Source organism: Heterodontus francisci, chromosome 4, assembly GCF_036365525.1.
Source record: "Heterodontus francisci isolate sHetFra1 chromosome 4, sHetFra1.hap1, whole genome shotgun sequence".
Taxonomy (NCBI): domain Eukaryota; kingdom Metazoa; phylum Chordata; class Chondrichthyes; order Heterodontiformes; family Heterodontidae; genus Heterodontus; species Heterodontus francisci.
Window position 1 is genome coordinate 116,406,537 of NC_090374.1, and position 14,442 is coordinate 116,420,978.

Here is a 14,442-nt window from a genome sequence, read left to right on the forward strand (position 1 = left end):
CCATAAAAAGTTTAATAACCTCACTTGGATGGTCAAGATGAGCTAAGACATCTGAACATCACATTTCTCACCTACACTGCACACCTCTCAAACTGCTCAATGCACCCAGCAGCACTCTCTGACATTCAAGGCTCACCCCTAACATCCTTACATTGCACCTCACCCACCCACACCTTCCAATCAGACCAGCCTCGCATGTACTTCTACATGCCTCCGTAAACCTATGGTAGCTATGACAGGCACATCACCCAAGCACACAAACACACAGTCACTGACATTCTGCATTCTCCCTTGCAGGAAAAGGTTGCCCACAACAAGCAGGAGAGACAGACAACCAGTGGAAGACCGGCACATATACATTCCCTCAGCACCCTCAAGCAGATGGTCCATAGGATCATGGGCAGCACCAACAGCACCTGGTACTGCAGAGGCCATCCGGGATGATGGTAAGTGACTGCCTCACGCACCTTCTCCACCCACCCCTCAGCCTGAAAGGTGTTATTAAATGGAAACTGCAGATGGAGTGACAGTGGAGCTTCTGCTTTCCTCCTCATCGCCCACCTTCCCTTACCCCTACCCCTCCCTTTATGTTTTTGTGCTTTCAGATAGTCAAGGACTGTCAGCTGCTCAATCACTGAGCCTCAGGCGGAAGAGCAAGAGGAGGAAGGGAGCTCTGACAAAGAAACACCATCACTTGACCTAACACTTACAGCCACCAGCTCAGATACTGGCTCTCCATGAACATTAGAGTCTTGTTGAGAGTCAGGATCTGCACACATTGAGTCACAGGGCACGAGAGGGCTGCAGCCAGGTCGGGGGAAACGGTAGCACATATACGAACTCCCCAGAGGACAAGGCCACACACCAGTTCTGCTGCAGGTGACTCAGGTAAGAGATCGCTGATGAGCATGCACACTGACATGCTTGGTGCATTGGCAGACCAGCCAGACAGCCTACAGTCACAGGCTAGGAGCATGGAGGAGTTCGGCTCCACTGCTGCACAAGGCATCGCACAATGGTGGACAATTCCACGGCAGTACGAGCAGACCCACCTATGGCTGGTGTCACAGCTTCCATTGCAGCACAGGTGGAGGCATCCCGATGGCTCAGTGCTGCAGTGAAAGTCAGAGAGAGGTCATGAGATCCCTGGCTCCTGCTATCCAATCTTAGACTGTTGCCATCCTGGCACAGACAGCAGCCATTGTGGATGATCATCTCAGTGCTCAAAGGGGCATGCAGGCTCTCACAGCAATCCGTGCTCCAGCAGATTACGAGAATTGCTGAGGTGCTGTTCCGTTGGAGTGGCAGTGACTGAGTGGAGCACAAAGCTGCTGTCCTCTCTCAGGATAACAGCAGTCGTGCTCCTACCATTGCCACTCTACCATTGCCCTTGTTGTTGCCTCTAAACAAGCTAGCCCAGACCGCTGCCGCCTGCAGAGTTGGAGCAGTGCAAAGCAGGGCCCTCAAGGGCCCAGGGCTGCTCGAGGATGTCATCCAAGGCCATCTGCAGTCTTCCCCAGTGAAAGTCAGCAGCCGTCCACCAGCCGTGCTACAGTCACTGAGTTAATTAACACTGCGTAGAAGCACTAGGACAGGCAAAGACACCCACAAAACAGGCACTAGGTGGATGTGCAAGTGTGATTAGTTTGTGGTTTTTTTTGTATTATTGATGTATTGCTGTATAAAGTTGTTGAGTGAAGGTTTTTGTTGTTAGCCTTTATTGAGTTATGTTGGCCAAGAGGACTTTGTGATGGGGAGTCTCAAATGGATGTATTGTAAGGGAATGGTGGATCCAAGTTGGGATGGGGAGGTTCCTTTCAACTGAAGTGATGCCTCACAATAGGGTCCCTCTCACTCCATTCAGTTGCACGTAATGCATGTGATCTCCACCTTTCCTTTTCCTCCTCCTCCGCCCGAGGTAGTTTCTGGATCCCAGGAGTTCATGGCTGGACCCTCATAATTGCGAGGTCGCAGAGGACACAGCACACCACCACAAACATAGACACCCTCTCGGGTGTTGATTGCAGAGATTCCCCCCGAGCAACCAAAGCAGCTAAATCTCTGCTTTTAGGAGCCTGATGGCTTGCTCTCTAGTGTTGTGGGTGGCTCCACGGCTTTCATTGAAGGCCCTCACATGAGACGATGGCGGAAGGGGTCATGAGACATGTGTGGAAGGGATAGACCTTGTCATCAAGTAGCCATCCTGTTGTCAGTCTTGGAGGCCTGAAGTTGGTAGATATTGCTGACTGTCACAGGATAAAAGCATCGTGGGTGCTGCCAGGATAGCAGGTAATCACTGAGATGAATTTCTTGGTAGTCACACAACTTCTAAGGATGGCTCTCTTTCTCCTCCCTTCTCACAAAGCTTCTTCCCTCTGCCTCCTCCTCTCATGTCCTGGTCATACTGAAGAACAAGTGGCATTGCAACTACTGCTCCCATACCTATGCAAGGCAATAATATTTTTTGCCTTTCTGTGGTCAGCAAAAGCCTCCAAATTCCTCCAGCAACTCACCACAACTGATTCCACCAACTTTGCCTGAACACAAGTAAGTCACAAACAGCTTAGCTACAACATGCTGGGTGGCTCCTTAAATAGTTCCAGAACAGGGCCCATCTTGCTTCCTATCTCTTGTTTCAAGAGTGACTAAGGAAGTTGCCTGCACATTTGTTGACCAATTTTGGTATCCTGGCATTTTATCAGCCTATTGAAGTCAATGACACCATAATCGCACACGTTCAGAAACTACAGGCGCACACACTTAAATGCGCCCACTCCAGTTGGCTCAGGCTGTGTGGGCATCGGCCAGCAGCACTTCCCGCGCTAAAAGTCTACAAGTAGGCCTGTGTAGTGCCACTGCATCCACTATCCCTTTAAATAAACCCACCGGGTTGTGAAAATCTAAGCTAGTGAATGTAAAGAGGCTCAGACGATTCAGAAACAATGTATATATCTGAAAAAGTCTATCCATTTGAAGTGCTATCGACCAATTTAAAATAAATATACTTACTGAAGCATTTCAATCTGTCGTGTTAGGCTGTCCCTATCATCTGTATACCCTCTGACCATGTCATGATCCCTGCAGTAGAAGAAAAATGAAGACGGGGTAAAATGTATTCTTTTACACAATGTTTTGTCCAGCATCTATAATGAATGCTCTTTAACTTGAAATCTTAGTGCAATCAGTTATTTCTATTTTTTTACCGTTCTAAATTAAAACTCTGATCTGCATAATCACTTTTCAAAGCATCCATTTCACTCTGTAACAGCATTATGTTTGTCTGTGCTTCAAGTAGTTCTTTCCTCAGTTTATCGTTTTCCTAAAAGACAGCAAAAAAAGCATTAACATTTCTTGACTGAATTCTGTGAAATTTCATTATTATAGTATTTTAAATAGATAACTGACTTTACAAGGTGGAATAATGCAACACATCAGCAGCTCCTGAACATATTACAGGTGTAATATCTGGAGGTAGGACCTCAAAGGTAGTGATCTCAGGATTACTACCAGTGCCACGTGCTAGTCAGAGTAGAAATAGCAGGATATATCGGATGAATATGTGGCTGAAGAGATGGTGCGAGGGGGAGGGTTTTAGATTCCTGGGACATTGGGACCGGTTCTGGGGGAGGTGGGACCAGTTCAAACTGGATGGGTTACACCTGGGCAGGACTGGGACTGATGTCCTAGGGAGAGCATTTGCTAGGGTGGTTGGGGAGGGTTTAAACAAAAATGGCAGGGGAATGGGAACCTTTGCAAGGAGTCAGAGGAGGGGGGATCAAAGACAAGAACAAAAGTCAGTAAGGGGAATAAGAAAAGTGATAGGCAGAGAAATCAAGGGCCAGAATCAAACAGGGTCACAGTGAAAAATAGTGGGAAGGGGACAAGTAATGTTAAAAAGACAAGCCTTAAGGCTTTGTGCCTTAACGTGCAGAGCATTCGCAATAAAGTGGATGAATTAATAGTGCAAATAGATGTAAACGGGTATGATATAGTTGGGATTACAGAGACATGGCTGCAGGGTGACCAGGGATGGGAAATGAACATCCAGGGGTATTCAGTATTTAGGAAGGACAGACAAAAAGTAAAAGGCATTGGAGTTGCATTGCTGGTTAAAGAGGAAAATAACACAATAGTGAGGAAGGATATTAGCTCTGACGATGTGGAATCTGTATGGGTAGAGCTGAGAAACACGAAGGGGCAAGAAATGTTAGTGGGGGTTGCAAATAGACCCCAAAACAGTAGTGGTGATGTTGGGAAAGGCATTAAACAGGAAATTAGAGATGCTGCCATAAAGGAATATCTGTAATTATGGGTGACTTTCATCTGCATATAGATTGGGCAAATCAAATTAGTCACAATACCGTAGAAGAGGAATTCTTGGAGTGTATACGGGATGGTTTTCTGGACCAATACGTTGAGGAGCCAACTAGAGAACAGGCCATCCTAGACTGGGTATTGTGTAATGAGAGGAATAACTGACAACCAAGTTGTGCGCGACCCCTTGGGATGAGCGACCATAATATGACAGAATTCTTCATCAAGATGGAGAGTGATGTAATTGATTCTGAGACTAGGGTCCTGAATCTTAATAAAGGTAACTACAATGGTATGAGGCGCGAGTTGGCTATGATGGATTGGGAAACGTTACTTAAAGGGATGACCGTGGATAGGCAATGGCAAACATTCAAAGAGCGCATGGATGAACTGCAACAATTGTTTATCCCTGTCTGGCGCAAAAGTAAAATGGGAAAGGTAGCCAAACCATGGCTTACAAGGGAAATTAGAGATAGCATTAGATCCAAGGAAGAGGCATACAAATTTGCCAGAAAAAACAAGAGCTGAGGATTGGGAGCAGTTTAGAATTCAGCAAAGGAGGACTACGGGATTGATAAAGAAGGAGAAAACAGAGTACGAGAGTAAACTTGCGGGGAACATAAAAACTCACTGTAAAAGTTTCTATAGGTATGTGAAGAGAAAAAGACTGGTGAAGACAAATGTAGGTCCGTTACAGTCAAAAACAGGGGAATTTATTATGGGGAATAAAGAAATGGCTGACCAACTAAATGCATACTTTGGTTCTGTCTTCACAAAGGAGGACACAAATATCATACCAGAAATGTTGGGGAACACAGAGTTTAGTGAGAGAGAAGAACTGAAAGAAATCAGTATTAGTAGAGAAATGGTGTTGGGGAAATTGATGGGATTGAAGGCCAATAAATCCCCAGGGTCTGCATCCCAGAGTACTTAAGGAAGTGGCCCTAGAAATAGTGGATGCATTGGTGGTCATCTTCCAAGATTCTATAGACTCTGGAACAGTTCCCACAGATTGGAGGGTAGCTAACTTAACCCCACTATTTAAAAAAAGGGAGGTAGAAAGAAAACAGGGAATTATAGACCAGTCAGCCTGACGTCGGTAGCGGGGAAAATTCTGGAGTCCATTATCAAAGATTTTATAGCAGAGCACTTGGAGAACAGTGGTAGAACTGGACAGAGTCAGCATGGATTTACGAAAGGAAGCTTGACAAATCTACTAGAATTCTTTGAGGATGTAACAAGTAGAGTTGATGAGGGACAGCTAGTGGATGTGGTTTATTTGAACTTTCAGAAGGCTTTCGACAAAGTCCCACATAAGAGATTAGCATGTAAAATTAAAGCGCATGGGATTGGATTGTGATGGATAGAAAATTGGTTGGCAGACAGGAAACAAAGAGTAGGAATAAACGGGTCTTTTTCCGAATGGCAGGCAGTGACTAGTGGGGTACCACAGAGATCGGTGCTAGGACCCCAGCTATTCACAATATATATTAATGATTTAGATGAAGGAACTAAATGTAATATCTCCAAATCTGCAGATGACACAAAACTGGGTCGAGGGATGAGTTGTGAGGAGGATAGAAAGAGGCTTCAGGGTGATTTGGACAAGTTGAGTGAGTGGGCAAATGCATGGCAGATGCAGTATAATGCGGATAAATGTGAGGTTATCGACTTTGGAAGCAAAAACAGCTCAGTGAGACCAGCAGTAGTATAAAGGAACAAGCCTGAAGAGAGCACAGTGATTCCAGTGGCAGGATAAAGGAGCAGGCCTGAGAGAGGGCACAGTGAGAGTGGCAGTTGTATAAAGGAGCAGGCGTGACAGAGAGTTCAGTGAGGCCGGTAGTAGTATAAAGGAGCAGGCCTGAGAGAGAGCACAGTGATTCCGGTGGCAGGATAAAGGAGCAGGCCTGAGAGAGAGCACAGTGAGACCGGCAGTTGTATAAAGAAGCAGGCCTGACAGAGAGTTCAGTGAGACCGGTTGTAGTATAAAGGAGCAGGCCTGAGAGAGAGCTCAGTGAGACCGGCAGTAGTATAAAGGAGCAGGCCTGAGAGAGAGCTCAGTGATTCTGGTGGCAGGATAAAGGAGTGTGCCGAGGGGAAGGTGCCAACCAACTGCTTTCTAAAGTAAATCAAAGTGTGGCCTCACAAGGAAGAAAGTAAGTGATTTGTTGGTGAACATTTTTCTCTTTTCTCTCTCTAAACTTGAGTATTAGCTCAAATTAGGAGCTGGGAAATTAAAATATTCAATCGGGGTTTGTATTACAGTAAGTATTGTAGTAAGAGTATAAGCACAGAGCAGGTCTAGAGGTATTAATTAAATTGATAGTTTAAACAGGATACTAAATAGTGTTAAAAAAAAGGAATAGAGGGTTTTTTTTAGATCATGGATGGCAGCTGCGCCCTGTTGTTTGCAATTCCTGCACCATGTCAGAACTTCAGGACACTTCACATGGGCGACCACATGTATAGGAAGTGTCTCCAGCTGCTTCAGCTCAAGCTCAGGATTTCCGAGCTTCAGTTGCAGCTGGAATCACTGTGGAGCATCAGAGAGCAAAGAGTGTCCTGGATCGTATGTTCCAGGAGGTGGTCACCCCACAGGCAGTAGAGTTCAGGATAGTGGATGGGTGATCAGCCAGAAGAGTAGGAAGAGGCAAGAAGTGCAGGAGTCTTTGGGGTGTGTGCCACTCTCAAACCAGTACTCAGCTTTGGAGACTGCTGGGAGTGATGACACCTTGAAGGAGTGCAGTCCAGATCATGGCACCAATGGCCATGGGACAATACAGGAGGGAGCAGAAAAGTGGAGAAATACAGTTGCTATAGGTGATTCGATAGTCAGGGGGTCAGATAGGCATTTCCGTAATTGTTATCGTGAGTCCTGCATGGTGTGTTGCCTCCCTGGTGTCGGGAAAAGAACATCATCGATGGGTGCAGGATATTCTGCAGGGGGGAGTGATCCAGAAGTTGTGGTACACGTTGGTACCAATAACATAGCAAGGGCAGGTATTGAAGTGCTACAGTAAGATTTTCAGGAGCTAGGGAGGATGTTGAAGAGTAGGATCTCGAAGGTAATAATCTCTGAATTATTCCCAGTGCCACGTGCCGGAGAATAGAATGGCAGTCAACATAAAAGGGAACCTAAAAATCATCTGCCGGCATGCAAATAGTAAGCGGGTAGTAAGAGGTGGAATGGGCCTATTAGGACAAAGAGGGTAATATATGCTTCAAGGCACAGGGCAAGGCTAAAATACTTTATGAGTTCTTTGTTTCAGTGTTTACTAAGGAAGAGGAACCTGACAAAATATGAGTATTAGAGGCGAAAGTAGAGGCAATGGATAGGGTAAAAATTGATTTTTTGATTTAGATTTAGATATACAGCACTGAAACAGGCCCTTCAGCCCACCGAGTCTGTGCCGACCATTAACCACCCATTTATGCTAATCCTACACTAATCCCATATTTCTACCACATCCTCACCTGTCCCTATATTCTCCTACCACCTACCTATACTAGGGGCAATTTATAATGGCCAATTTACCTATCAACCTGCAGGTCTTTTGGCTGTGGGAGGAAACCGGAGCACCCAGAGGAAACCCACGCAGACACAGGGAGAACTTGCAAACTCCACACAGGCAGTACCCAGAATTGAACCCAGGTCGCTGGAGCTGTGAGGCTGCGGTGCTAACCACTGCGCCACTGTGCCGCCCTAAATTGAGAGGGAGGAGATACTGAAAAGGCTAGCTTTACTTAGGATAGATAAGTAATCTGGTCCGGATGGCTTGCATCCCAGCTTGCTAAAGGAACTGGAGGTGCAGATAGCCAAAGGTCTTGCCGTAATCTTCCAATTTTCCCTGGGTACGGGCGAGGTGCCAGAGGATTGGAGAGTGGCAAATGTGACACCCTTTTTCTAGAAACGGCATAAGGACAATCCTAGCAACTACAGGCCAGTTAGTTTAAAATCAGTGGTGGGTAAGGTTTTAGAAACAATAATCAGGGAAAAAAATCAACAGGTACTTGGAGAGGTTTGACTTACTTTAGAAGAATCAGTTCAGATTTGTAAAAGGCAGATTATGCTTGACTAATCTAATTGAATTTTTTGATGAAGTAACAGAGAGCATTGATAAAGAGAATGCAGTGGGCGTTGTCTATATGCATTTTAAGAAAGCGTTTGATAAAGTACAAAATTGAGGCTCATGGAATAGGATGGTCAGTGTCCAATTGGATAAAAAAAATTGGCTTAAGGATAGAAAAAAGCAAGTTGTGGTAAATGGTTGTTTTTCAGAATGGAGGATGGTAGACAGTGGTGTTCCCCATGGGTCAGTGCTGGGACCACTGCTTTTTTGGCTGTATATAAATGACTTGGATCACTGAGTAGAATTTCAAAATTTGCCAGTGACACCAAACTTGAAGGTGTGGCAAACAGCGAGGTTGATATGAACCGCCTGCAACAGGATATAGGCAGGCTTGCAGAATGCGCAGATGGAAATTAATACTGACAAGTGTGAAGTGATGCATTTTGACAGAAGGAATAGGGAGAGGCAATACAGACTTAATGGCATAGTTCCAAAGAGCATGCAGGAACAGAGGGACCTGGGATGCACGTGCATCGATCTTTGAAGGTGGCAGGACATATTGAGAGAGTGGGATAGTAAAGCATATGGGATCTTGGGCTTCATAAATAGAGGTAATGAGTACAAAAGCAGGAAAGTTATGATGAACCTTTATAAAGCTCTAGTTAGGCCCAACTGCAGTATTGCATCCAATTATGGTCACACTTTAGGAAGGATGTGAGGGTCCTTGAGAGGGTGCAAGGGTGATTTACCAGAATGGTTCCAGGGATGAGGGATTTGAGTTACAAGGTTAGGTTGGAAATGCTGGCGTTGTTCTCTTTAGAGCAAAGGAGATTGAGGGGAGATTTAATTGAGGTGTACAAGATTATGACAGGCATAGATACGTTTGACAAGGAAAAACTGTTCCCATTGACTAACGGTACAAGAACTAAGGGACACAGATTGAAGGTTTTGAGCAAAAGATGCAGGGAGAATGTGAGGGAGAACTTTTTTACACAGCAGGTGGTAATGACCTGGAATTCACTGTCCACAAGGGTAGTGGAAACAGACACAATCAATGATTTGAAAAGGAAATTGGATGGTCACTTGAAGGAAATAAACTCGCAGGGCTATGGGGTCGAGCGGGGGAGTGGGACTGACTAGATTGCTCCATGGAGAGCCAGCATGGATTTGATGGGCCGAATTACCTCCTGCTGTGCCTTAAATGACTCTATGACAAATACAAAGTTGTAGTTTTCTTATAAACCTACTGCTGTACTATAACAAAGGAATCAGAGTTAAAGTAATTTGCCATGCAAGGAACAGGCAGGATCAGATCAGCCACCCTTATACACCCCACCCAGGATTAATCTCCACTGACTTCAACAGAAGATAAAATTGGGCAAGGTGTAAATTGGATGGCCAATCCCACCCTGTCAGCTACTCACCAGGCAATTTAGGTTAAAGTTATCCCCAAAGTCTTAGATCAACATATCAAAGATTTTGGAAAAGCACATAAGAGGGGCTGAATTTTATGGGCCCCCTAGTGACGGGAATGGTGGTGGGGGGAGCTCCATAAAATTGAATGGGTAGCCGGGGGGCGGGGGGTGGTGGTGGCGGAGTGATTGTTGCTTTCCTGAGGTCATCCAATTCAGTCTGTGGACGGGGAAGGCCTTCCTTCCTGGAGGCCAAATGAGAAACCCCAGCAGCAAAGGCCACCCCTCTCCTATCACCCACACTCCTGTCCTCAACAACAAACCCCACCAATCCCCTCACTGGGGCCTGCCTGAGTGGCCCCTGCGAGCCCATTCCCACTTACCTGCAGTCTGGGTTCGTGTTGCTCCATTGTGGTGACTGCTGGTACTGCTGAAGTGGCAGCCCTCTGATTGGCAGGCAGCTCTTGGAGGCTAGATCCCCATCCTTAAAGGGATGGGGGCCCCAGTGCTGGACAGTTAATTGCCCGAGTGCTGTTAAATACAGCTGGTGAGTCCTCCAAAGGGCCAAGGCAGGGTACCCCTTGCCATTTAGGCTTGGCGTTGGGGCCCCCGCCAGCGGCACAAAATCCAGCCCGAGATGTGTGCTGACATTTTATTTGCAACAGTTAGAATTATCCGACATTGCAAAATCTGATTTATTTTTACTTGTTGAATGCTGCCTACATTGTCAAGAGACTCAGTAATATTCCAGCATCAGAACCTGTGCAGAAACATGCTTTCTTACCAGAGTAAAATCATTTACTTTTCTTTTTAAGGCAATGCTTTCCTCCTTTGGGCTAAGCGATCTGTATTGTTCTTCTAACTGCAAGGGGAAAAGTATGTGTTTCTAGTTTTTCCATCATGCTGAATGAAAGTAAATTAAAAAGACAATTTTTGTACAACTTTCACAATGATTCGCAAATAGGACACACTTTAAACATCCATTAAACAGGCATGAAAAATCTAAGACTTTACTAAAAAGTCCAAGGTTACACTCTTCTTCCTTCTTCTGGGCCAGGATGTTAGTCGGGTGCAGAATACTCAAGTGTGTGGCACCTGACCTGATCCCGCCTGGATTTGGGATCATGTCATTGGCATAGACCCAGCGTGTGCCCAGTGCAGACCCGCTCTCTGGCAGGAGCCTGACCTCAGAGTTGGGGAGAGCTGCAGGCCAGGCTGGTAGTGGCCACTGGATGTAGGGCTCTGTGCCTGTTGTCCAAAACAGCAGCCAGAAGAGGGTAGACTTGCTGCCTGGATGTAAAACTGATGGTGTCGATCAGCTGTCTGTTTTTAAACCGTTGACTTTAATTTCCATTAAAATCAATGCTGTAGGTCCAGACACTCCACTCTCCAACTCTGGAGAAGTCCCAGGACAACACAAAGGAAACACGGGCCAGATTTTCATTTTTTGGTCGCAACCCTGATGTCAGGATAATTTCTGAGTTCCCGACACTGCATGGCATCGGCATGACTTGCACACCGTGATTTTTGAATAAAAGGCCAATTAATGGCAGAGGAGGTGCTTGCCATCCAATTAAGGATATTGATATCAGTCGAGAAAAAGTATTGGAGAAACTTGAAGGACTAAAATATGACAAGTTCCCGGGACCAGATGGCCTACATCCTAGGTTCTAAAAGAGATAGCTGCAGAGATAGTGGATGCACTGGCTATGATTTTCCAGAATTCCTTAGATTCAGGAATGATCCCGTCAGATTGGAAGTTGGCAAATGGTACACCACTTTTCAAGAAAGGAGGTAGAGAGAAAACATGGAACTACAGGCCAGTTAGCCTAACATCAGTCATTGGGAAGATGCTGCAAACTATTATTAAAGTCTTAACATTACACTTGGAAAAGCATAGTATGACGAGAACAAGTCAGTATGGTTTTACTAAAGGGAGATCCTGTTTGACAAATTTATTTGAGTTTTCTGAGGATGCAATGAGTAGGATAGATAAAAGGGAACCAGTAGATGTAGTATACCTGGATTTTCAAAAGACATTCGATAAGGTGCCACAGAAAAGATCAACAGGCAAGATAAGGGCTCATGGTGTTGGGGCTAATATATTAGCGTGAATAGAAGATTGGTTAACAGACAGGAAGCAGAGAGTGGGCATAAATGGGGCATTTTCAAGTTGGCAGGCAGTGAATAGTGAGGTGCCACAAGGATCAGTGCTGGGGCCTCAGCTATTTACACACTATAATAATGACTTGGATGAAGCGACAGAGAGTAATGTATTTAAGTTTGCTGATGATACAAAGCTCAGTGGAAAGGTAAGCTGCGGGGAGGATATAGAGAGGCTGCAAAGAGATATAGACAAGTTAAGTGAGTGGGCAACAAGATGGCTAATGGAGTATAATGTAGGGAAGTGTGAAGTTGTTCACTTTGGTTGTTAAAATAGAAATGCAGAATAAAAGATGTGAAACTGGTAAGTGTTGATGTTTACAGAGACTTGGGGGTACTCGTACAAGGAATGCGCAAAGTTAACATGCAGGTCAGCAGGCTACTAGGAAGGCAAATGGCATGTTGGCCTTTATTGCAAGGGGATTGGAGTACGAGAATAATGAAGTCTTACTAAAATTGTACAGGGCTTTGGTGAGACCGCACCTGGAATACTGTATGCAGTTTTGGTCTCCACATTCAAGAAAGGATATACTTGCACTGGAGGCAATGCAGCGAAGATTTACTAAATTGGTCCCTGGGATGAGGGGGTTGTTCTATGATGAGAGGCTGAGTAAGTTAAGCATATATTCTCTGGAGTTTAGAAGAATGAGAGGCGATCTAACTGAGACATACAATATTCTAAAAGGGCTTGATAGCATAGAAGCTGAGAGATTGTTCCCACTGATCAGGGAATCTAGAACACGGGGGCACAGTCTTAGGATAAGAGGTCAATCACTCAGAACTGAGATGAAGAGAAATGACTTCACTCAAAGGGTTATGAATCTTTGGAATTCTCAACCCCAGAGGGTTGTGGATGCTCCATCATTGAATACATTTAAGGCGTGCCAAACTGTGTAAGCAGCATGCGATAGACAGAGCTAAGCGATCCCATAACCAACGGATCAGATCTAAGCTCTGCAGTCCTGCCACATCCAGCCGTGAATGGTGGTGGACAATTAAAACTACTAACTGGAGGATGTGGCTCCACAAATATCCCCATCCTCAATGATGGGGGAGCCCAGCACATCAGTGCGAAAGATAAGGCTGAAGCATTTGCAACAATCTTCAGCCAGAAGTGCCGAGTTGATGATCCATCTCGGCCTCCTCCTGAAGTCCCCAGCATCACAGATGCCAGACTTCAGCCAATTCGATTCACTCCGCGTGATATCAAGAAACGACTGAAGACATTGGATACTGCAAATGCTATGGGCCCTGACAATATTCCGGTAATAGTACTGAAGACCTGTGCTCCAGAACTTGCTGTGCCCCTAGCCAAGCTGTTCCAGTACAGCTACAACACTGGCGTCTACCCTGCAATGTGGAAAATTGCCCATGTATGTCCTGTACACAAAACGCAGGACAAATCCAACCCGGCCAATTACCGCCCCATCAGCCTACTCTCAATCATCAGTAAAGTGATGGAAGGTGTCATCAACAGTGCCATCAAGCAGCACTTGCTTCGCAATAACCTGCTCAGTGACGCTCAGTTTGGGTTCCGCCAGGGACACTCAGCTCCTGACCTCATTACAGCCTTGGTTCAAACATGGACAAAAGGGCTGAACTCAAGAGGTGAGGTGAGAGTGACTGCCCTTGACATCATGGCAGCATTTGACCGAGTACGGCATCAAGGAGCCCTAGCAAAACTGAGGTTAATGGGAATCAGGGGGAAAACCCTCCGCTGGCTGGAGTCATACCTAGCACAAAGGAAGATGGTTGTGGTTGTTGGAGATCAATCATCTGAGCTCCAGGACATCACTGCAGGAGTTCCTCAGGGTAGTGTCCTAGCCCTAACCATCTTCAGCTGCTTCATCAATGACCTTCCTTCAATCATAAGGTCAGAAGTGGGGATGTTCGCTGATGATTGCACAATGTTCAGCACCATTCGTGACTCCTCAGATACTGAAGCAGTCCATGTAGAAATGCAGCAAGACCTGGACAATATCCAGGCTTGGGCTGATAAGTGGCAGGGAACCTTCGCGCCACACAAGTGCCAGGCAATGACCATCTCTAACAAGAGAGAATCTAACCATCTCCCCTTGACATTCAACAGCATTACCATCGCTGAATCCCCCACTATCAACATCCTAGGGGTTACCATTGACCAGAAACTGAACTGGATTAGCCATATAAATACCGTGGCTACAACAGCAGGTCAGAGGTGAGGAATCCTGAGGCGAGTAACTCACCTCCTGACTCCCCAAAGCCTGTCCACCATCTACAAGGCACAAGTCAGGAGTGTGATGGAATACTCTCCACTTGCCTGGATGGGTGCAGCTCCAACAACACTCAAGAAGCTTGACACCATCCAGGACAAAGCAGCCTGCTTGATTGGCATCCTATCTACAAACATTCACTTCCTCCACCACCGACGCACAGTGGCAGCAGTGTGTACCATCTACAAGATGCACTGCAGCAATGCACCAAGACTCCTTAGACAGCACCTT

General features: G+C 45.7%; 1 protein-coding gene across 1 annotated transcript in view; it reads right to left on the reverse strand.

The window, feature by feature from the left end:
- rasef (RAS and EF-hand domain containing) overlaps positions 1 to 14,442 on the reverse strand; it is a 110,468-nt gene that overhangs the window by 73,033 nt on the left and 22,993 nt on the right. Inside the window, exons 5-7 of the mRNA XM_068030017.1 lie at positions 10,581 to 10,658; positions 3,204 to 3,319; positions 3,010 to 3,078 (exon numbers count right to left, since the gene is read on the reverse strand). Of these exons, the coding sequence (XP_067886118.1) occupies positions 3,010 to 3,078; positions 3,204 to 3,319; positions 10,581 to 10,658 (263 nt within the window). The remainder of the gene's footprint in view (positions 1 to 3,009; positions 3,079 to 3,203; positions 3,320 to 10,580; positions 10,659 to 14,442) is intronic.